This window comes from Gossypium hirsutum, chromosome D09, assembly GCF_007990345.1.
Source record: "Gossypium hirsutum isolate 1008001.06 chromosome D09, Gossypium_hirsutum_v2.1, whole genome shotgun sequence".
NCBI lineage: Eukaryota > Viridiplantae > Streptophyta > Magnoliopsida > Malvales > Malvaceae > Gossypium > Gossypium hirsutum.
In genome coordinates, this window is record NC_053445.1 from 41,513,390 (window position 1) to 41,536,350 (window position 22,961).

At 30.8% G+C, this 22,961-nt stretch overlaps 1 protein-coding gene and 1 long non-coding RNA gene across 2 annotated transcripts; both read right to left on the reverse strand.

The window, feature by feature from the left end:
* Positions 1-5,780: 5,780 nt before the first annotated feature.
* Positions 5,781-10,968, reverse strand: LOC107891319 (transcription initiation factor IIB-2). The gene is made up of 7 exons (XM_016816072.2): positions 10,332-10,968; positions 9,527-9,551; positions 7,915-8,044; positions 7,693-7,823; positions 7,434-7,522; positions 6,842-6,918; positions 5,781-6,213 (listed from the first exon to the last, which is right to left on the reverse strand). The coding sequence occupies exons 1-7, from the start codon at positions 10,682-10,684 to the stop codon at positions 6,080-6,082; spliced, it is 939 nt and encodes a 312-aa protein (XP_016671561.1). The 5' UTR covers positions 10,685-10,968; the 3' UTR covers positions 5,781-6,079.
* A 10,256-nt stretch (positions 10,969-21,224) lies between these two features.
* LOC121220896 (uncharacterized) lies at positions 21,225-22,814 on the reverse strand. The gene is made up of 2 exons (XR_005918138.1): positions 22,273-22,814; positions 21,225-21,540 (listed from the first exon to the last, which is right to left on the reverse strand). It is a non-coding gene; the product is annotated as an uncharacterized lncRNA (long non-coding RNA).
* Positions 22,815-22,961: the final 147 nt, after the last annotated feature.

The window sequence follows — 22,961 nt, forward strand, 5'->3', positions numbered from 1 at the left end:
AGACTAACCTAAAACCCCAAAAATTTAATTGAAAAAGAACAGAAACGGCTTACATATTCAATCGACAAATCTCGCAGCTGTGCCCACCGTCTTTCAAGATCAACTCCGACCACCTTTCTTCCCTTTCTATTTTTCGTGATAAGTTTTTACACACTTCTTTCTGTAATTTCGACACTTAGAAAATTTCGAAACCTAATCTCTGCAATTTTGTTAAGGGTTGTTGTAACTGGAGGACGGAGGCAGAGATGTAAGTGAATTTTGTTAAGGGTTGATGTAAGTGAATTTGTCCGCTGACGAAACGACGCCGTTTAAGTTAAGTTATGTAAGTTTTGCGGCACTTCCCTATAAAACGCCACAACAGAATCTGATTCCCTAATTCACGGAACGACGCCGTATATTGCAATAATTGTGGCGTTTTTGACTAAAACGCCGGTAAAGGATACCTTTTGCGGCGTTTTTATATAGAAACGCCGTTAAAACTCTCATTTTCTTTTTGTTTATTTAACAAATAAATAATTAGTAACTTATTTATTTGTTTATTTATTTATATCAATTTTATTTTGGTCCTATATTTACAAATTAAATAATTAATAACTATATATCTATCCATATATATTCATATATATCCATATATAAGTAAAAATATATCAAATGGACGTTAATTTGGGTTAAATGTTTTGCCAGTTATAACTATTATTAGTTATATCGTATCATTTAACAAGTTTCAAATTATAAATTAACCTTGTAATCTTCATATTAACCATTCAATTTATGTAGCTACGTACATGCATAAAGTGATCACCTACCTATTATACTCAAAACTTATCTTAATATTAAATTTATTCTGGATATATATTTTACAAATATATAAGAACATATATATTTACCTCCAAAATTAATCAATCTAATATTAACCTATTAAGAAACCCTAAACCCCGGCCAAACCCCTAAAATATCTGTAACCCTCACTAAACCCTAAACCCTAATTAACCCTATCCTTAACCCCTAAATTTACGTCTATAACCCCTAAAGCATAACCTAGCCCCTAAACCCTAAACCATAAATACCAAACCTTAAATTCATATATACCGGCCCGTACTCCTTAGAATACCATGCATCGACCAAAATATTCCCTAAATATTCTTTAATAAAAAAATATAGTGAAAATCTATTAAAATATAATAACTTATACATATAGTTAAAAATATTGTATAAAGTTGAAATAAGGAAGCAATATTATCTTTATGACAAATTTTCGTATGAAGCTTCGAATGTCCTCTTAACAAATGGATGAAATTTGTTATAATAAACTTGGTACAACAAATTTTGTCTCTAAGTTAATAAAAAACAATTTTTTATTATAAATTTGGTATAGAAAATGCATTTTTTTCGATAATAAGTTCGTAAAGGATGAGGACACGGGTTAAATGGCCTTTACAGAAACGGCGCCGTTTAAATTAATTATAGGTCACATTTGCGGCGTTTTGGGTAAAAACGCCGCTATTGCATGCCTTTTGCGGCGCTACGGGAAAAAACGCCACTAAATTTTCAATTACAGAAAGAAACGGTGACGTTTTCACAAAATTGTAGACATATTTGCGGCGTTTTCCCTTAAAACGCCACTAATAGAGTACATCATTCAACTGAAACGACGCCGTTCTGACACAGTTTCAAGAATATTAGCGGCTCTTCCCTATAAAACGCCACAATAGAATCTGATTCCCTAATTCACAGAACGACGCCGTATATTGTAATATTTGTGGCGTTTTTTACTAAAACGCCGCTAATGGCTATTTTATATATATATTAATTATAATATAAACTATATACTAAACTTCAATATATTAAATTTCATCTAACTGGATTTATTTTACAAATATATAAGAACATATATATATTTACCGTAAAAATTAATCAATCTAATATTAACCTCTTATTAAGAAACCCTATCATGACCGTCTAAACCCCCTGACCATTGAAATATGGTACGTAGCAAATTATCTTTATGACAATAATTTTCGTTTGGATCGATCTAAATATAAGTTTTACCATTTTTGAACTTAAGTATCGATATTTTTGCATCTGCTATTGCTATAGCCATATATATCAAAAAAATCAAATGGTTAGGGTTATAAATGTTTTTAAATATACAAGATATTGTATCATTTAACAAGTCTCAAATTAACCAATCAATAGACATGCATAAATCCATCATGATGATCTACCTATTATATTAATATTCAATATATTAAATTTATTCTGGATCTATATTTACAAATATATAAGAACATATATATTTACCATAAAAATAATCAAAAACTAATATTAATCTAAATTAAACCCTAACATGACCGTTGAAACCCTAAATCTCAAACCCCTAAACCTCCAACCCCTAAATTAACCTTAAATCCCAAACCTTAAATCTATACCCAGTCCTCCTTAAAATACCGTCCATAAAAAAATTCCATAAATATTTAATATATATAATCATAAAATATAGTCAAAATCGATTAAACAATAAGTAATTGTTAAAATATATTTTGTATAAATTGGTGTTTTATAATTCCTTTCATTTATTTAGTCGAACATGAGTACTACCAAAATTTATTACTCTTATAAAAGTTAATTCTATTTTTAATTTATTCTTTGCAATACAAAAATTTAAGTTTTATTATATTTTATTTTATTCATAATTTAATATATTTTCTCTCGTAAAGTAGTTTAAATCAACTATGATTGAAAATTGGTAATAAATAGTTAGCTGTTATATATATATACGACTTCTATTTAATAAAAACTTTTTGTATTAATCAATATTATTTGTTAATTATAATTTATATGTAAATTGTACCACGACTATATAATAAATAGACAAAATATTAATTATTTCAACTTATAAGATTTTTGTTACTATTAGCGGCACTTCGGAAAAAACGCTGCTAAAGGTAGCATTAGCGGCGCTTACATATAAAACGCCGCTAAAGGCCAGAGTATTAGTGGCGCTCAGATAAAAACGCCACTAAAAACACGAACTTTAGCGGCGCTTAGAAAAAAACGCCGCTAAAGAACAGAGAATTAGTGGCGCTCAGACAATAACGCCACTAATGATACGAGCATTAGCGGCGCTTAGACAAAAATGCCGCTAAAGGCCAGAACATTAGTGGCGCTCAGATAAAAACGCCGCTAAAGATCGGAGAATTAGCGGCGCTAAAGTAAAAACGCCGCTAAAGGTTTAAAAATCGCAAAAACGACGTCGTTGGTCTTAGGTTTTTTGTGGCGCTTTATATAAAACGCCGCTAATTCCTATTTTTGGCGGCGCTTCTTGGAAATCGCCGCTGATGGTCTACCTTTAGCGACGCTTTGACTAAATCGCCGCTAATGCTCGATTTTTTGTGGCGCTTTTGTTCCAAACGCCGCTAAAAGTGCCGCTAAAGGCCTATTCTGGTGTAGTGTTACAACGTTGGTTAGCTATTGTAGGTATTGTACCTTCTAGATAAATCCATCTTCTAGGAGCTTATGAACCACCTCGTCTATTGCGAGCCTTATTTCCATGGAAAAGAGTCTTTTATTTTGTTGGACCGGCTTAAAAGAGGGGTCTACGCCTAGATGATGCACGATTACTTTTGCGGCGATTCCTGGCATTTCTGCAACTAAGTGAAGGCGTCTTGTTTTTCTAGAAAAAAGGTAAGTAGTTTTGCTTTCTCGACCATAACTAGTCTAAGTCCCTATGCAAACAGTCCTGTTGAGGTTCTTGGTTCAAGATGGATCTCTTTTAATTCTTCAATAGTTGCAACTCAGACATTTTTCCTTCTCTTTTCACATTTTGATTCTCTTTATAGCAAATTGTCCCCTTTCTCTCACGTTCTTGCATTCTCGGGATAGTTGTTGGTTTCATTAGGTTTATCATTTCTCGCGCAGTGTGGGAAACTTCACCTCGAGGTGTGGGACAGATTTTATGGCTCCCATTGCATTCTAGATAGTTCATTCGAGAAGAGCTTTGTATGACGACGCAATATCTACTACTAAGTAATTTACCATGGTGGTAGTTGTTTGAGGATATGTCCCCAACGTGAGGACAAGAACCAGACTTCCAAGGGAGCATATCTCAACTTTCCCTATTCCCACCAAAGGCAGAAATAGTGGTGATAATCTAGCAACATAATGCTCATTTAGAGGATGGTGCAAAGGAAAAGGATGTCTTTGGAGGTTTTCACGTTGAACAATAATTTTGCAAAGGTAAGTTTATAGATGGTAGCGGTGATGACAATAGGATCACGTCGAGTCTTTGGATATCTCCGTAATCTTTAGGGCTGAAGGTGATAGGTTAGTGCCTACATAAGGTCTCCAATACTGAGGACTCCCTTAGGGATATCTAGATGTACTCTAGTACGTAAGTGCATAGGGTAAATAATTTCTTCAGTGTTGAGTTCTCCTATCTTTTCCCTGAGAGTTACTTGACATTCTCTAAGGTGGTAAGCATCTTGAATTGGACTCTCAATGCACCAAATGTTGCGAACACAAGAGGGGGAGTATCTATACTCAAGAGCGGGTAATGACAAGATCTATAGGGCCACCAAAACACCATTGCTGTAGCAAAATCCTCACCGTGGATTCATGCGCGAGAAAATGAATTTAAGATAAAGAAAGGTTCGAAAATATAGGTTTATCGATTTAAGGGAAAGACTTGGATGGAAATGTCAAACCATAGTCGCAACATTTTGCTCCATCCTCTACCATATCCACCTAGCGACAATTATTAAAATTCTCTTCTTTTCGAAATTTTAGAAACTCGGTGAAGAGCAAAAGATGGTACAAATCACTTGCCTTTTTTCAAGACACTTTAAACGAGCATTAATCACTATTAAAAAAGTGATATTGTTCCTTTAAAATCGTGATATCAATTTTAATGTGAAAATCATAATAATCATCTTTAACCGGTTACACTATTTAATAAATTCCATAAAACAAATTTAGATAGTTAAATCATATTAATTATAAAAACATCTATGACAGGTTAAATATAGTCTCATCTTTATTCATATTAAATTGTGTTAAACTATCAATGCACTTTTAATGAACTTTCTACTTAACTTTTCCAATTTTTTTCCCATTAAATTCAGATAATATTCGATTTTTCATAAAATACTAAACTAGATATTATGTTAATTTTCGATCAACTAACCAACCCAATCTAGTTTTCTTTAACCTATAAAATAGTAAAACGAAGTGTCAGGAGAAAATAGTGAAAATGAAATCAAGACAAACCCTAAAAGAAAAGTGCGATGATAGATGATTATGATGAAGGCAACGGTGAAGATTACAATGGTTGAAGTGATTATAGAAGAAGAAGCTTCTTTCCCCTAAAAAGATTATCTATTCTAGTCCTCCCAGAGAAGTTATAAAGATTGGCAACAAAGTTAACGAGAGAGAAAAGTTACATTCACATGAAGTAAAAACGAGTCAGGAAGATAATTGACATAGTGAACGTTAAATTGGAGTTGCCCAAATTTTTCATAAAAAAAAGTGCTACTATCACTATTTCTCATAGCTTTTTAATCTGCTCTAGATGCATTTTAAGTTCGTCACATGTTAGCGTTCGGATGCTTAAGTGCTCAAGGAAAGAAGTACTAAAACTATTCAGTGCAGCTCGTCTGGTAGCCGCTTGGGCACGGAGTGCTGCTACTAGGCAATGTTGTCAACAACCGCTGCCAAAGAGCACTACATGCCAAGAGGTGATATCCAGAAACTAGCGTCTACAAAGCCATGGTTAAAACATCAAGTATAAATTGCACTCCTATCATATCAATACTCCCTCAAAAAAATTGCTGCAAGTTCAAACGTTTACTAAAATATATCGGTAAATAACTTAGACCACTAAGTACCCCAAAAAAAAACCTTAGACCGTCTTTTCCACATTACCTCCCTTACCATTCTGTCTCTACTTGTAAGGGTAGAGTCAAGTAGGAAAACTGAGAAAGAAAAAAAAGAACATTCTTGGAACTTTCCAAGAATTCAGCCAATTTGAGGGCCCTTTTTTTGTGTGTGTGTTGTGTATTCTCATTATTGTCTGTTCTTAACTTCAAGGACTACATAGATTCTTGAGATCTTCTTCCTTGGCATACCAACTTGGTATTATCTTTGCCAGATGGGGATAAAGATCCTTGTACGAATTTCGGATTGTCCCTTCTGCAACTCCTGTAGCAAGTGAAATATCTGCATCCAGCACATTTTACTATTAAAAGTGAACATTTTTAATAGAATGATAGTAGCAGCTCACATTTTGCATACACTCCTTGTGCTTTCTTATTTTTATTAGACAAACACATTCCATAAGTTGCACACTAATGCGACAAGAACTGATCCGAACTGAAGGTCAAACCAGTTTGACTCTGGTTCCCGGTTCAACCACTTTAAAAATTTAAAAAGAATAAATTATTAATAATTAGAAAGTTCATAAAAAATTCAAAAAACTTAAAATTAAGAAAAAAGTATTTACAAAAAAAAAATCAAGATTAAAAATGAACCAAAACATAATCCAAAAGTTTTTGATAAAAAAAAAAATTCTGCTTTTATTTGTTTTTTCGATTCATGATTTTCAGTTTTTTACCGAACGATTGACCTTTTCCCAGTTATATGTCACCAGTTTAACTGGTTGGACCTCCAGTTTCCAGTTCAACCGGTCGGTTCGATCTCATTCTAACAACATTGGCAATATTTCGAACCATATAAATTCTAGAACCTAACTGCAGTATTTCGAACCATATCAAGGAGGAAATTAGGCACATAAAAGTCGTTGGTGAAACATCTGTATTTCTACTTAATAAGGTGGGAAATATCAAACCTCTAAGAGGCTTCTTGTCATCAGACAGCTGTGTTATGATATAAATAACAGCAGCTGCAATTGATATCGGGCTTCGCCTGCAAAGTTATTTAAATTATTAGCAAATACATACAGAAACTAATATAAGTGAAAAAAAAATTAAAGAAGATATACATAAGAGATCTAATGTCTCAATAGTCAATAGTCAATTCAACAATCTTGACTCCTGATTCTCAACATCCTTATTAACATCCGCATCCCTAAATGTTTTCGCTTATCACTCATCAGAATTTCATAATCCACCTCCATCTTAATAGTCAATAAGATCTAAGGGCAACTATTGCAAAATTTCAACTATAATGGTCTTTCTATACTCGACAAGCTTCCTTTTCTTTGCATCATTATTCAAACATTCTAACTTTCCTAATCATGTGAGTTGCTCAACTGAAAATACCCACTTCCTAATCATGCAGTCTGTTAAATGGAGAGATCCATACAGAATTATCCAAGTCACAGAGGATAGTGAATTAAATTTTTATTTGTAAGGAAAAGGCTTAAACAGAAGCTTCAGTTTAGGCTGACATCGTCATGATAAAGACAGAATAAAAACTACCTTATATCAAACTCCTCAGACTTCTGAACTGATTCCTGGGCAGCTTTAACTGCTTGATTATTCATACCAAGATTGGAACAAAAACGCCTCTGATAATTAAAGAAATTAATGTCAGTGGCAACCATAAACGGTAAATGAATAGTACAGTATTTAACAATGGAACTGCACCCTACCAAGCATAAAGAAAAAAAACACAATTGTTTACTAAAAGCACTGTTATAGATTTTTTTTTTTTCCTTAAGCAATAAAGGGAACTCACCATGAAGTCACCGGCATGTATGGTTCCCATCTCCACAGACTGGCCAGTCTCCAATCCCAGTTGTTTCACTATGTATTCTTTTGCTCGGCCAATTTCTTTTTTTGTGGCTCCATTGGCAACAGAGCAAATTTCTAATTGAAATGCAAGGTTCAGGGAAGCTAATACACATTAAGAAAGATAAATCACGAAGAATCCAGGCTTTAAAAGAATCTTAGGCTGTACCCTTGACAGTGCGAGGCTTGTCCTCTTGTCTACAAGCAATGTATAGGCAAGCAGCCAACAATGCATCTTGATTTCTTCCTCTGCTAGACTTCTGATCTTCCACCTTCTTATATATCTCATTGGCTCGATCCTTCAGTCAATGGAAAACCCCGATAAATTACATGCACATCAAAATTGATAATAAAAAAAAGAAAGAATAAAGAATAAAAAGGTCATGAAACTAAAATTTAAAATGTCATGCACAAAGATTCTTTTCATTAATAGGAAACCTCTCAATCTAACTTTGGCAATCACTTCAAATATAAAATCATTTTCTTTTAGAAGCATAAAAATGCTCAAATTTTTATGGTGATCATTAGAAAACAATATCTGAAAAGGAGATTACTAGGGATGGTGGTTACAAGAAAATTTCAGTGGCCAGATGGAAAAAATTATAACTGAACTGCAGCTAGTTTTCAAAAATTAAAAGTTAACTTCAAAATTAAGAAGCCTTTAAAGATGGCAGAGTTTATTCGTAACATATCATTTTCCTTTTTCTAAAAGATTTACATACAACTAATTGCTAAAAAATGGAAATTTTCAAATGATAACTGAACATTCATCCATTTTCTAGGTGTTATTGTTAAATGCTCATTGTTCAGTCACTTGAAGGAAAGGCATAGTAAAGAAACCATCACCAGGAAGCCTGTCCTTCTGTCATTGTTACTCAAATATTTCAAAGTTTATAGCGCATTCTATCCTGGTGTTCTATGCAGCAACTTACTTTGGTTACAGTATTATTATCGTTATAAAGATAGTAAAATAATATGTAAAATAATAAATAAATCAAAGAATGGTGTATGCTTCCCCCGTAACTTTTCCTCATTAATGACAAGATCTAATTACATTTTAGGAGTCTGTTAAATCAAACACACTTACCAAACAGTTTTGTGTAATAAACAAGTGCTTTCTTTCCCAGCCATCAACCCTAACATTATTATTTTTCCTGATGGTGAGGTCACTAAGAGCAGGGAAGCTTCTTTTAGTCATGCATAGAACTGGAGATTTAAATTCATAACCTATTTTTGTTCATGCATAAACCAGGACTCCAAAAGGAAGTTTCAGCTGCTATGGTAACTTTTATATGCATTTCATAGTTTCAACTCATGCACAAGATTGGTGCTCTATATTTGTAATTCTTTTCTGCTCATGCACAAGATTGACCAAAGGGAGATCAGCAGTTACAGTAATGCTTGTATGTATTTTAGGCTTTCAGCATAAGCACAAGATTAGAGATCATGAGAATACCTTGTCCCAAGCTGGTTAACTTATCAGAAATCTGTCTGTAGAGACATTCTATTTCAAACAAGTCATTCATATAAAGCCTCTCATACTCACTTTTAACTTCGTTTTAATTTAGTATTGTTGCCGACATGATATGGTCTAGTACATGATAAACCCTTTTTTTGGTCTATGGCAGCAATGCCAACCAGTATGAATAATATATATACACGACATACTAAAATAACGGAATAGACCCAGCCTATACATATGTGCATGTCACTAGTCCATAGTAATAGAGTGAAACACCATATAAGATTCAAATTATATTACAAGGAAATGGGTAGCATACCTTGATGGTTGCAACGAGACCCAACCTGCAACATAAAACTTATCCAAATAAGTGACATATTATAGTATATCACTATCTCTCAAGCATAAAACTTCACTTCATGAAGAAAGGAGAGGGAAAGTGAACAATTATGCAAATCTTTAAACCTAAAGAAAACATGATGGTAACTGAAGCCGATACTAAAACTGTTCATAAAGTAATCACACATATCGAAACATCAATGCTTTAAAAAAAATGAAATCTTAATACTCAGCTAGATTGTACAACCAGATCACCATTTTAATATTCAGTTGGATCACATTAAGCCAGATACAACAGAGAACAGCATATTTGTCTAATTCAAACAATTAGATGCTAGTCTTATTCTGATTAAGGAAAACACAACTCAAAAGTATAACAATTTACAACTATTACAATGACAATCAATTGTAAATTTCCAAGAGTCAGCCCTCAAACTTTGATCCACAATTTTCTCCATTACGATAAAGTAACAATATGTCATAATTTGTTTTCACCGATAACTGAAGCATCTCCTTTCGACCTGCCAACCCACATCGGGAAAAAATGGAAATCCCTCAAAATCTCTAGCATTTCCATCAATTTGTCTCTAGAAGCATTGGACAAGACAAACTCACCGAACACATTCACCTCAATCAAACAAAACCCAAAAAATTTCACCCAAGATCCAAAACCCTAACACACATTTTTTTCCGTATTATGTACTTACAAAGTCTGACCATCCAAACAGACACCATAATACCAACCAAAAGCAAATTCCAAAAAGCCAACAATAAAAATCAAATACCTATCAGACATGGTAGCAATGGTCTTGAAAGCGACAATCAACCCCCGATCCGGATTCGACCCACGGTTCTGCCACCGACCCAACGAAGACGAGAGGAACTCACCAGAAGCACCGTTAGGCTTAGCAATAACAGTAGATAAACCGCCATCCGCCAAAAGCGGATTGGTGGGACCACCTACACGGACGGGATCGTTATCACCCGACTCGTTTGCGAAGGTTCTCCACTCCGACGTCTCATCGATCGAGTGTGACTCTAAAACTAACCCGCACTCCGAACACACCGTATCTCCCGCCGAGTGATCGAAAACCACCTCCGTCTGCCGCTTGCAGTCCGAACAATACACGTCCCCCATTCCCGGAGCACTTTTTTCTTTTCTAGTTCCCTGATCTTGCTCGATTTGCTAATGGATTCAACGATTAAATGGAAAAGTTTGTTAGGTTAAAATTTTTTTCTATTAAAATATTTTAATTTGTGAGATTATAGGATTTTATTTTCGGTTTAGTTTTTTTCTTTTTTCTTTGACTGGGTTCCCAGGAAAAGGTTTTCTTTCAAACGAGGAGAACAACGGGAAAGTTAAATAGGAGAATTTTTTTATCACTAGTTTCTCACCCGTGAATATCTATTTCTTAAAAATATATATATTATCTCACAAAAACAATATATATATTCATATTATCTCACATATATATACCATAAATCCTATCACACGGCTATATATATATATGAAATCCACATATTTAAAATACAAATATGTGTTTAAAAATAATATATAATAAGATATATTATTTGAAATTAATTAATGATACCATAAGAAATATGTACGATATTAAAATAGAAAAATTATATTAAATTTGTCTATCATGTGTTGTCATCAATTTTGAGTTGGTATTGAGTTAACTTATGATATCAATTCAATCAAATACATTAATATATACTATTGATGGAGATAATAAAGTATGCATAATAAAAATTGAAATGTATAAAAATACAATAATAAAATTTTAGTTATGTTATAAATTAAAGGTTTTACTAATACAATAATTAATTTGGGTTTAAACCTTACGTTATGCATATTTTTATTTATTTTTAAATAAAAAACTAAATTATCTTTGAATAATATAACATATTCCAATTATGAAATATATCTAATCATGGGTTTGGCCACCTACCTAGGCTCGAAGGCCCATTCAAAAAGCAATAGGGTTTTAGGTAAAAATATAAACCCAAAAAATGAGTTTGGACAAAAAATAAAGCCCTTTTTTAAATGGGTCAGGCCCTGGGTAAGAATTTTTTGCCAGACTCGACTCGAATTTGGCTAAAAAAAATTTCATGCTGCTATTTGTTGTTGTGTTGTTGTCATATTGCTACTATTTTGTTGTTATTATTTGAATATTGTATAACTCTTATTTTATTATTAATTTTACTACTATTTTTGAGACATTTAGTTACTAAGTTATTGTAACACTCCTAATCCACCTCTTTCGTCGGATTAGAGTCACAGGTATTACTAACCGACCAAAACAATTAATTTCAACATAATCAAAGGTGCAAACTAACTACTAACAGTAATATTTTACAGAGAACAAAACATGCTAATCTAATACTTTCATATTATTATTATCTTTTACAATAGAATAATTAGATATGATATGCAATGCTAAACTTAGTCTTCCACTATTTACATTCTGATAATTATTTATGCTTTCTTGAAAGCTAGAAGTTGGATACCTAACAAGACTATTCCAAATATTAGCATTAAAGTATAATACAATATTCTGACTATCTACATCCTATGATATTAGCAGAATGATCTACTTCACCCCCGTTAAGGTTTGTTACTTCATTTAAAATTAGCGTAAAAATATTCTTACAATTCTTAATACAAGTTTACGGGACCCTAAAAATAATTAGAAAATAAACAATGATTAATTTGAAATAATTCAAAAAGGTTTGGGGAAAAAAAATTTTAGAAACAGGGGTCACAGGGCCATGTGGCCAGGCTGTGCGATATGCCCCAGGTCGTGTGGCTTTCGAAGCTGGGACACACGACCATGTCCCAACACGTGTCTCTACCCATGTAACTCATTGACTTGAGACACACGGCCGTATCTCAGCCCGTACATCTGCCCGTGTAACACAATGACTTGGGTCACACGGTCATGTCGCAGGCCATAGTGCCAGACCATGTGAAACATGCACTAAAATTCACAAGACACACAACTGTGTGGCCAAGCCATGTGTGTCACATAGTCATGTGACAGACTTGTGTCACATGGTCATGTGACAGACTTGTGTCACATGGTTATGTGACTGACCATGTGTACCTAAATGCACATTAAAACTCAAGTTTACAAAATTATGCTTACTTGGACACTAAGAAACCCAATTCCCAGCCATTTAACCTATTCAAATCACAATTAAACATGCTTAAAACATGCCAAAACATCATTATTAAGTGTCTAACCAATGTACCCTCATTGGTACCACATTTTTATATTTCCAAACATATCAATAAGATATCAACCATCCAAATATTCATTCATACCAAATAACCATAATTGAACTAATGTTTTAACTATTTAGGCTACCAAGCTTAAAACTAAAACACATGCAAAACATTAAGCTTGACTAACATACCAAAGCATAGATTAAGCCTCAACTTTATGAACACATAAATACCATTACACATAGGACTCCTAAAATCATCGCATTATATAACAATTATCATTCAAAAGACCTTCTAGGTACATGCCATTGCAAAATAAAACATCACCACACTTGAGTCTAGGATCATTGATAGATGCTGAATTGGAGATAAGCTGAAAAGTATCTAACCTGCGCACGGGAAACAAAATCGTACACTGAGTATAACTCAGTGGTATTTCTATAATTCGAAAATTTAAAACTTGATATAAATTATTAAAATGTAAAAATGAAAATAAGTAATGTTATGTACTATATATATATATCAAGTCAATAATGATAGTTTATTCATTCCTTGTCCACATCCAATAGTTTTCACAAATTCTAGCACATGACAATAGTATTTCATATGGCATTTGATAATTCAACTATTTTCTCATAATTCATTCAATGTTCATAACCAATTTCACCATTTTATATTCCATTTCACATCTCATTTTCCATTTTTCATCCTTATCATTTCAATATTAAATACATCAATTTTATCATTTAATATCCCCTATTAAAACGACTCGGACTCGGACGAATACACGGATCCAACCAACACACCAGTTTGACACCCAATGCCTCATCGGATAAATTCGAAATAATAATTGCACTCAGCGCTATAATAAATTGACATCCAGTGTCTCATCGGTTAAACCGAAGCAAATTAGCACCCAGTGCCTCATTGACTCGAAGTTGAAGAAATCCCTGAACTCTTCCTATCTTATGACATGCCATCTATATCCGATTTAGCCCGAAACAGTTAACAGGGTTTCATTTCACTTTTCAAAACAACCAATGTCTCAATTTCATATATTTACATTCTCATATATAAGCATATATTCAATTTGATGGCAACCAACTTTTCTTAATACACATATTCCAATCAATATTCATAAAAACACTACATTTCTTAATATTCGTAATTAATTCATTCTAATAATCAATTGATTCAACTCAACCCAAAATACAAGAATGTTCACCTCAAATACTTACTATATGCAAACAATTCAATATGCAATAATTTATAATTTGTTTCGGATTATAGAAATACAAACCGTATATTCCGAGCTACTCAACATTGACCTTGTCTTTTCCCTTCTTACTCGAGGATTCTGGAACAATGTTCGTTATGAATAAAATAATTAAAATATATCAATAATACAAAACTAAATTTTCATTAAATTTCAAATTTTATACTACATTTTGCTTAATCTTCAATTTAGTCCCTAAACCGAGACTAATTGAATCTTCACTTTTAACCTCCAATTTTTATACTAATTTCATTCCAAGCTAAATTTAGCTCCCTATTTTTAATTCTACCCCTCAATCTTGAATTTTTCACAAATTAGTTCCTATTGCTCAAAATCAAAAATTAATTTCACTATTTAGTCCTTTTTCACTCCTAACTTTAAAATCTATCAAATAAACCATTAATGATTTAACTACTCAACAATGGCAACATCCAAAATCTTAAACAACGCTAAAAATTATAACATGGGTCGGTTAGTTCTAAGTATCGGAATTCCAAAACTATAAAATTTATAAGAAAATGGATTAAATTGACTAACCAATTGAAGCTTGAATGCCTAAAACCCTTATGTCCCGTGCGTTTTCTTCCTTTCTTTCTTTCTCAATTCGGTTTTGCATGTAAAAATAAAAGAAAGAAATGGTTTTGGTTGTTTATTACCATTATGTATTATTATTTTAGTTAACTTATAAATATAACATATATATAATATACACATGCATATATCATTAAACCATGCCCGGTCATCACCCAACCATTTAATTTATGGTATAATTGCTACCTTAGTCTCTTTTATTTAATTTAATCTATAATTCAACTTTTAACATTTTCACGGTTTAATCTCCGTACATTAATAACTCCTAATTTTACGAAATTTACTTATCCAAAATTTAATTCGCCTCAAATATAACTCCGTAAATATTTACGAGTCCAATTTACAAAAACAGAGTCTCAAAACTACATTTTTCGTTACCCTTAACTATCGGATCGTTACATTTATCATATCAATCTCTATACAATTGGATTTGTTATCATATTGCAGATTTCCAACTCTTACGATTTTGCATAGATTGTTCTTTATATGAATCACTATACAATTGGATTTGTTATCATATGTTTTCAATTTTGTAAGTCTAAAAAAATATAATTGTATCATTTTTTTTATATTAATGCACATTCTCCCAAATAGAGGTGTTCATGGACGAGTCGGGCCCAACCAAAATTTTATGCCCGCGTGCTAGGTCTAGGCCCAGTCTGATCCGAAAAATGGGTTTAAAATTTTTTCCAAGCTCGGCCCGGCCGTATTAATTTTCTTTTATATTATTTTTAAATATATATAATATATCAAAAATACTAAAAATATTAAAATAAATATTTCTCAACAAATTAAAAATAAAATTTTAAAAATATGTATGCTTAAGTAACACTAAGATAGGTGCAATTTAACAAGCAAATGTCTCTAAAATAGTAACAAAATTAACAATAAAACAAGAGTTATACAACAATAACAAAATAGTAATAACATAATAATGAAATTGTAGCAAAATGGTGAAAAAAATAAAAACAAAATAGCAAGAAAATAGTAAAAAAAAGAGTAAAAAACAATAGCTTTTTTCATATTAGGGTTGGGCCAAGCTCGGGCCAAAAAAGGCTTACCTGTGGCTCAACTCGTTTTTTAAACGGGTCTTATTTTTTTACTCAAGCCCATTTTTAGGGCTTATAATTTTACCCGAACTCTCTCACTTTTTGGGTGGGCCTTCCCAACCCGACCCATTAACAGGTCTACTCCCAAATAATTAAAAAATTTTACTAAATTTTAATTAAAAGAACTTTTACAAAAAAATTAATTATATTCAATTAAATTTTAAATATTATTATTTTTTACCTAACTAAAATAATTAATATCAAAAGGATTATATTTTTGAACATTCATTTTCTAGCTCTACCTTGTTAAAAGTGTCCTGATTATTGAAAAGCTGTAATTAAAAAAGTTAGTGTTAATATAGTAAACAAACCTTTAAATTACTATATTTTGTTTAAATAAACCCTTAAATTATTTCTATTGTTAAATAAACCCTTATTTTATAATATTTACCCATAAAACCTATTGATTTTAATATTAAAGTAAAGTTATTTTGAATTCCAAGATCTTTATATTAATTTCTTGTTGACGCAATAGAAACACTTTTAAGAAATTTTAGAATATTATTTTATTTTACTTTCAGAAAATATTATTTTATTTTTATTTAATAAATTATTATAATCAAATTCGCATCAACATAAAATGAAAATTAATTTAAAATTTTAAAATATTTTTACTTTAAAATATTAAAATCAAAGACTTTTATGAATAAAAATTATAGGTTAAAAGCTTATTTAACTACAAAAAATAGTATAAGAGCTTGTTTAAACCAAGATAATAGTTTAAGGGATTTTTTAATATATTTACTAAAACTAAGTTTTAACTACAATAATATCAAAAAATCATAATTTATGAAATTAAAAAAACTAATTACAATAACCTTTTTTTTTTTTAAATTACATTACAAACGTAGGATCTACATTGCAGAAATCTACTGGTTCAGATGAAGATTTAGTTGTAGGTCTCCTTGATGTTGTATCTTCTTCTGGTACCAAATTCTACGCAGACGTTAAAATGAAAATTTTTAAATTAATAAAAATAGAATCATGCTTTGCCCTCTTAAAGATAATAAAAATTTAATTTAATATTTTAAAAATTAAAAAATACAGATTATTAAAATCGTGAAATTAAATTTTTACAATCATAAAAATTATAATTTAATTTTGACCTTCCCTAAAAAAATTTTCTTACTTCACCCTTTGTGCAAAGAATTAATTTATAGAGATGAGTTCTAATAGGAAATATTTTTATTTAATGTTTGTGAGAGGAGAATGTTTGGAGTTACTCTTTTAAACATTAATTATTATAAATATATTTAGTATTAAAATAGATAAATTAGATATAATATTAAATTCAAATAAATTATCTTAAACTTTTTACTCCAATAACTTTATTTGGGAGTTGAAAATATTATATATTCACATAAACAATAATTGTACATAAACCGGAATAATCCGGGAATATTCCAGTCCCTAAAAGGGTCAACCATATCATAGTAATTATGTTGGAGTTGAGTCGTATAGCTTCTCATCTAGTATGACTTGGACCTTTTATGGTAGATATTGGTGCACCGATTCCCTTTTTTAATATTTTCAGAGAAAGAGAATTAGTATGTGATCTATTTAAAGTTACCATCAGTATGAGAATGATGCATAATTATTTTCGTATCAGAGGAGTGGTGGCCGATCTGCCTTACGGTAGATAGATAAATATTTGGATTTATGTGATTATTTTTTTTAATAGGAATTGTTGAATATCAAAAACTTATTACGCAAAATCCTACTTTTTAGAACGAGTTGAAGGGATAAGCGATATTAGTAGAGAAGAAGCAATAAACTAAGGTTTATCCGACCCAATGCTATGAGCATCTGAAAACAAATGAGATATTTGGAAAATTGATCATTATAAGTATTATGAAGAATTTAATTGAAAAATCCAATGGCAAAAAGAAAGAGATTCATTAATTTATTATTTAATGGAACGACAGAATCTATTCTTATCTCACCCTTAAATTTAAGTTAGAATACCAAATTGACCCCTATTTATTCCATAAGGCTCTCTAAGGATTCCGTTTTATATATTATATAGATATAAAATTGTAATATTTTAAATATATATATTACTCCAATGTTGTGAAATATAATTATTTAGATTAAATAATTACTAATGTAAATAAAAAATAGTGATAAATATTTAAAAGATATAGATAATCTTAAGTTTAAAGTGTCATCTTCATAATAACTGTTTCAAATTAATCGATATTATTTAAAAAAAATTTATAATCATTATTATCATCCGTAAAATATTTCTAATTAAATTGAATATACTTCAATCATCATGGATTTTTTAAAACTTGTTTTCAAGTAGTAAAAAGTTTTTAAAGTGTAATAAAATAAAATATTAAAAATTTGTACAAATTTAAAAATTTGAATTTATAACTTTAAATTTATAAACAATAAACTTTTTCAATGTTTGAAACATTTTTAACATTATTTTTATTTTTTACATTATGTTATTTTATTTTTTAAAATTGTATCGTGTTTTTAATTGTGTTGTGTGTATTTATTATATAAAAATTTAATATTTCATAAATAAAATGAATTTTGAAAGTGAAAATAGAACTGTAATGACAACTTTATATTTAAAAAAGCAACTTATCTTGTAATTTGATAAGTAAACATACCTAAGCTCAAATTTAGAAACAAATTGTAGCTCGGGATTGGGCTCGGTCCAGCTTGACCCATCCAAATAACTCATATCACTATTTTAAAAGTAATAAAATATTAAAAATATATTAATTTATATTTATATATTTTACAATTAAAATTAAATTAAAAACATTCAAAAATTTTATTTAATTTACGCCCGATGGCAAAATGTTTATTTAATTTTGTCATCTTTTATTTTGGACCAAAATAGTTCATGACAATCTATTAATGGCTGAAATATTTAAATTTATTTAGATTAATTTTTAAAATTTATGCCCAAAATTTTTTTAGTATATTTTTAATTTTAATTTATAAATTTTAATAAATAAATTTGTTGGGAATCGGCCCGATTAAGCAACGAACAAGTAAAAATAGCAGAAGAAGTTGAGAAATTGAACACACAAATTTAACCTGAAAAAATCCCTCCAAAAAGAATAAAAAATCATGAGTAAAGATAATTTTACTATAATGGCAAAAGAACGAAAAGTACAAAAGATTGAGATAAAAACTAAATCCTGAAAACCCGAAAACAAATAACCCTCAAAACGTAAACACAAAATTTTCTAAATGTGTTATGAGTTCTAATCTCTAATAAGTGTCTTTTTTTAAGGTTGTAAAAGAGCCTGTTTATAGGCTAAATTAGTAAGCCAAATAAATTATGCTAATAAATGCTAAATAAATTATACCAATAAATACTAAATCTTTTAGAAAGAAAATATATCTTTGTTTAACTTAACTTGCAAGTAATCTCTTAGAATTTGGGTCACACAACTCTAACAAAATTTAAATAAAAATAATTTCTAAACTATTTAATTTAAATTTGGGCAGGTTAGAGAACAAAAAAAAATTTATCTAAGCCCAGTTAATGTGGAGCTGAGCTGATTGAGGTGGGTCGGGCGAGCCACTCTATTGTATTATAAGGAAGAAAATTAAAATAGATTAAATTGTGATGATCCCAATTCCTTCTGTTTAGACTGATTGACAGGCGACAACAATGGCATCACTCAATTTGCATTTGACAATTCTTGGTACGATTACATTGACAGGTCATGGGTTTCTAACTCAAATGCAAGATCCGATAGGTACAACAATAGCTATAAGGAAATATTCAAATGATGGAATTGCATTTTATAAATAAAGTATTAGAAACTTGATTAAACTCAATCTCTTATTTTTTTTTATCTTTATTATTTAAAAACAATCCGAAACTTTCAAATATATAATATTTTAAAAATATGTTTTTAAAAAATATAAATTACATAAAAATATAGTCACGCCGCTTATCACAATATTAATTTATATATAATATTTGGTTGAAATTGTTAGCCATTGATTAAACTCATTCAAGAACACAATTGAATAACAGAAAGAAAAATATACCTCAACTTGCACCACAACCAAAGCATCCCAAAATATAACATTTTGGTGAAAGGTCTAAAATTTTCAAAGACAAATCATGCTTTACACACAACATATAGTTTTGTATAATAGTTATTTGGGATTATATTTCCAATTACCTGATTCTATATATAATTTTATTTCATAATTCTTTTGTCTAACTTGTTTAATGGGAGTTTGTTCAATTTAATCTCTAAATTTTGCCTTTTTAATTTGATTTAATCTCTGACAGTTTTGATATGTTCAATCTAGTCCCTAATTCAATTCTCATTACATTCAATTTCATCTCTGCATTTCATTTTGGCCTTATACGAATTGTTTTTGTTGTTTTATTCTTTTTATTCATTTATTTGTTGTCTTGTATAATGCATTACATATATATTAAACTTAAAAATATAAAAATAATATCACACCAAACTTTTAAAAAAATATTACATACATATTAATTTTGAAAATATAATATGGTCTTTTAAAAATTAATACATTGTAGGGTAAACTACAATCAATGTCACTCTAAAATAAGGTTTGTTCTATTTTAGTCATTTTAATTTTTTTCCCTCAATTTAGTCACTTTAATTAAGATAATTGTTCGAACTAGTCACTGCCGTTAAAATTTCTGTTAATCCATTTACGAATTGCTAATGTGGCACATTAGCCAATTGAATGATGACACGTGATACTTTTTTTACTTTTGACTAAAACTTAGGGACCTCTATGTAATTATTTCAATTTTTTTTCTTTCTCTTTTCTTTGTCATCTTCAAAGTTCTAACCTCTCCTTCACGTTATCCACCACTAGAGAAACCAATTGGTGGCAATAATGACGGTGCTGGCGAAGATCCTTCGCAAGGTGCTAATAGCTGCCCATGAGGCCGCCGAGTGACAACAAGAGGATGTTGATGTCGCCTTCGATGGCGCGTTCCATACAAGAGGCTTCTAGTATTGTTCTGTTCTCTATAGACCTGTCCATGGGCTAGCTATTGGCCTGTCCCAAAGGCCTACCTGAAAAATGGGCTTGGGCAAAAAAATAAGGCCCGTTTAAAAAATAGGTTGGGTCTCGAGTAAGACTTTTTTGCCTAAGCCCGACCCGGCCCGAATATGGAAAAAAATTATTGTTTTTTTACTGTTTTATTGTTGTTTTTGTTATTTTTTTTTCACTATTTTGCTACCATTTCACTATTATGTTGTTACTATTTTATTTTTATTGTTTGGATATTGTATAACTTTTGTTTTATTGTTAATTTTGTTACTATTTTAGAGACATTTGCTTGTTAAGTTGCACCTATCTTAGTGTTATTTAAGTATACATATTATTTTTAATTTATTTTTAGTTTGTTGGGAAACATTAATTTTAATATTTTTAGTATTTTTAATATATTATATATATTTTAAAAATCATATAGAAATTAATACGAGCAAGCCAAATCGAACTCGAATTTTAGCATTTTTATCTAGCTGGGGTTTGGACAAAATTTCAAGCCTATTTTTTAGATCGAGTCCGGACCTAAAATTTTGGTTGGGTCCTACTCGACCCATGGACACCTCTAGTTCTCTGTTGTATTTAACCAACTGAAAAGGGAAACAAGAAGCATCAATTGGGCAAAGCTATTTTAAGATATAGGACAAGAGAACATAGAAACATTACAAACCAGTAGAAGTCTCCTCAGTCCGCAAGACCAGTCCCCCTGGGCAGAGCAAAAACCATTATCCTTTATTAGGCGTCTTCATCCAAAAATATTTTGGCTGCAATTGAAAAACATTAGTTGTGAGTACTGAGATTAACAAAATCGTATCACTTTCAAGAGATAAAATCACCATTAAATTCTTAGTTTTTGGATGCTTTGTTGTAGAGAACAAAACTCATGAGATGAAAAAAATTCATCTAGAGCATGGAATTCGTTCAAGAAACTCAAACATGTAGTGATTTTTACTAATAACTAGGCAAACGCCGATACTTATACTTATACCAAGAATGCTAATGATCCTGATCAAACAGACGAAGAGGCTTTGATACGCTATTCGCAACAATCAGATACGACATAATAAAAGGTTCCATGAGTGCCCAAAGACGTAAAACAATTACTTGGGAGCTGTTTCAAGCAAATGTATATTCTCATTTTTTTGGGACAGAGTAGACAAACCATTCTTTTTTCTTTTGATATTTTTGGACCGTTGAAACGAATATCTCAAAATTGGATATGTAAAAATAAAGAATAAAAAATTTCTGATTATACAGGAAAAAAGGATCGAGAAAAAAGACGAGGCCAAAAGAGAAGAGAATATGAGGATAGAAATAGTAGAAGCTTGTTATCGTTTCTACAAAAAATGAACTTAAAAGAAAATTACAATATACAGAAATCAATGAATCATCTTGTATATACTTCACCTGAAATAGGGAAAACTTGAGTTTTTCGTTCTACAAATAATATTTATTTTCATTGCATTTTATTAAGCATCCAACATGCCTTTCCATACCTAAATTATATAATGGTTGTCGGGAAACGGGTTGCTTCGGATTCAACATTCTAGCTGGCAAGGAACACGCCATCAAAGACGGCGTCGATGTCCTTTTGTTGTCACTCTGCGGCGATGCTTCTTTCCTCACGGGTGGGTATTGGCAATTTGCGGAGGATCCTTGCCGGTGCTGTCATCGCTGCCACCAACTGGTTCCCTTGACGATGGATAACGTGAAGGAGAGGTTTAATGACGACAGAGAGAAGAGAGAGAAAATATTTTGGAATAATTACAGAAAGGTCCCTAAGCTTTAGTCAAAAGTAAAAAAAAAGTGCCACATGTCGTCATTCAATTAGCAAATGTGCCGTGTCAGCAATCCATTAATAGATTAACGGAATTTTTAACGGTAGTGACTAGTTCGAACAATTATCTTAACTAAAGTGATTAAATTGAAGAAAAAAATTAGAGTGATCAAAGTAAGACAAACTCAATTTTAGAGTGACCTTAAATAGAATTTACCCTATATTGTAATAGCATTAAAACGATAAATATATGCAATAAGGCCAACTTTCCGTATTAAAGCATAGCATTTTGATAAAAACAATGTACACATATTACAACAACTTCCCCGTGTTTTTAGACCCAACAAAAGGAAAAAGAGCCTGCTTTTCATTTTTTGCTTTTTTTTTTCTTTTTCATTTTTCATGCCA